The 1,288-nt window shown below is 55.5% G+C and overlaps 1 protein-coding gene across 5 annotated transcripts in view; it reads left to right on the top strand.

Annotated features, from left to right (window-relative positions):
• The first annotated feature begins 252 nt into the window (after positions 1–252).
• Sh3tc2 (SH3 domain and tetratricopeptide repeats 2) overlaps positions 253–1,288 on the top strand; it is a 74,883-nt gene continuing 73,847 nt past the window's right edge. For all 5 annotated transcript variants that reach the window (XR_002821125.1, XM_023715378.1, XM_004631277.2 and 2 more), the window contains exon 1: positions 253–380. Coding sequence is in view for 4 of the 5 variants with exons in the window: in XM_023715378.1 (XP_023571146.1) it covers positions 329–380 (52 nt within the window). In the remaining variant the exon portion in view is untranslated. The remainder of the gene's footprint in view (positions 381–1,288) is intronic.

The raw sequence follows: 1,288 nt of genomic DNA, 5'->3' as shown, positions 1-1,288 counted from the left end.
ACAAAAACCAAACTGTGTATCTCAAACCCAGAATGCAAGGAATGTGCCATAGCCTGATAGGCATAAAGTGGTCTGCACAGGGGCAGGGAGGAGCTCTGCTTCCCAGCCTGGGGCCTGACAGTGCAAGGACTATCAAGCCTGCAGGCTGGGCGGCCCCTCCCACTCTCCCTCTGCAGCCGGATATCAAAGGCTGCATTGTGCATTGAGTGGCCTTGGTCCCTCGCGTGCCAGAGAGGAGGCGGGAGGAGGGACGCCGCTGCTGGGAGCCTCCCCAAGCTCTTTTGGCTGCTGTTCCCTGGGGCCTTAGCCTGGGGAGAATGGTGCACACATGGGTGGCTGCTTCTGCATCCCTGGGGAGCGGAGTCTGTCCTGGGGTCCAGGTGAGTTGCCTGCAGGGCTCTGGCCTGTGGGTTGGCTAAACTGGTTGGTTCTGTAAAGGCTCAGGGAGGTGCTCGTCGGAGGAAGGGGTTCTTCCAAAGATGGGGAGATGGCTGTGCTTGATGATGGCCTCTCTTCCCACCTTGGTTGGATGTGTCGTCCTGGCTTTGTAAAAGGGAGCTACGTCTGGCTGGGAGGGGTCTACTGAGAAAAGAGGCTTTGAGCTCGCTTTGCCAAGGGGGAGTGAGGCGGCCTTGGCTGCCACTGCTAGGGTGTGACTAAGCCCTTCCTTCCTTTTCTCCCAAGATTCCCTAGAACAGGAAGAGGCTTTCAGCAGTGAGTTCCTCTGTGACCTAGGGGTGGTCATAAATCTGCCCTTAGTCACTTAAGCCTATTTTTGTCAGTGTTACTGCTGGTGAAGAAAAATAGGCAGTTTCCTGCCTCCTACCTGTTACAGTGGTTTTCGGCACACGGAGTCGAAGTCATAGGGATCCTTGCTCTGAGAAAGCGTCAAGTCATCTGAGACGGGATGCAGGGTGGCTCGCTACCCTGGTTTGCCTGGCGCTGGGGGCTTTCTTGGGATGTAGCCAGCTTACGCTGGACAGTCTCGAGCACATGAGGATGATTGGACACCCTGATCCAAACCCCATGCTTCTTCTCAGAGCAGAGCCCGGAGGGGGGCCTTGCGACCTCTTGTAGGACATTTATCAGGGTGAGCAGTGACTTTGGGGACTGTGGGAGAGGATCAGAGCAGAACTAATTTGGGAGAGTAGCATTCCTCCCCAAATCACCTCATAATCTTGTTGGGGTACTGTATCTTCCCAAGAGCCCGTTGAGAAACACCCCACACCCCACAGATTTCTACTGTCTAACAGATGGATTTGCTCTGGGTTCTCCTGACCTGGGCTCG

This window comes from Octodon degus, unplaced genomic scaffold, assembly GCF_000260255.1.
Source record: "Octodon degus isolate 3935 unplaced genomic scaffold, OctDeg1.0 scaffold00040, whole genome shotgun sequence".
NCBI classification, from domain to species: Eukaryota; Metazoa; Chordata; class Mammalia; order Rodentia; family Octodontidae; genus Octodon; species Octodon degus.
The sequence above is the reverse complement of the archived record's forward strand: the minus strand, read 5'-3'. Positions and strand labels throughout refer to the sequence as shown.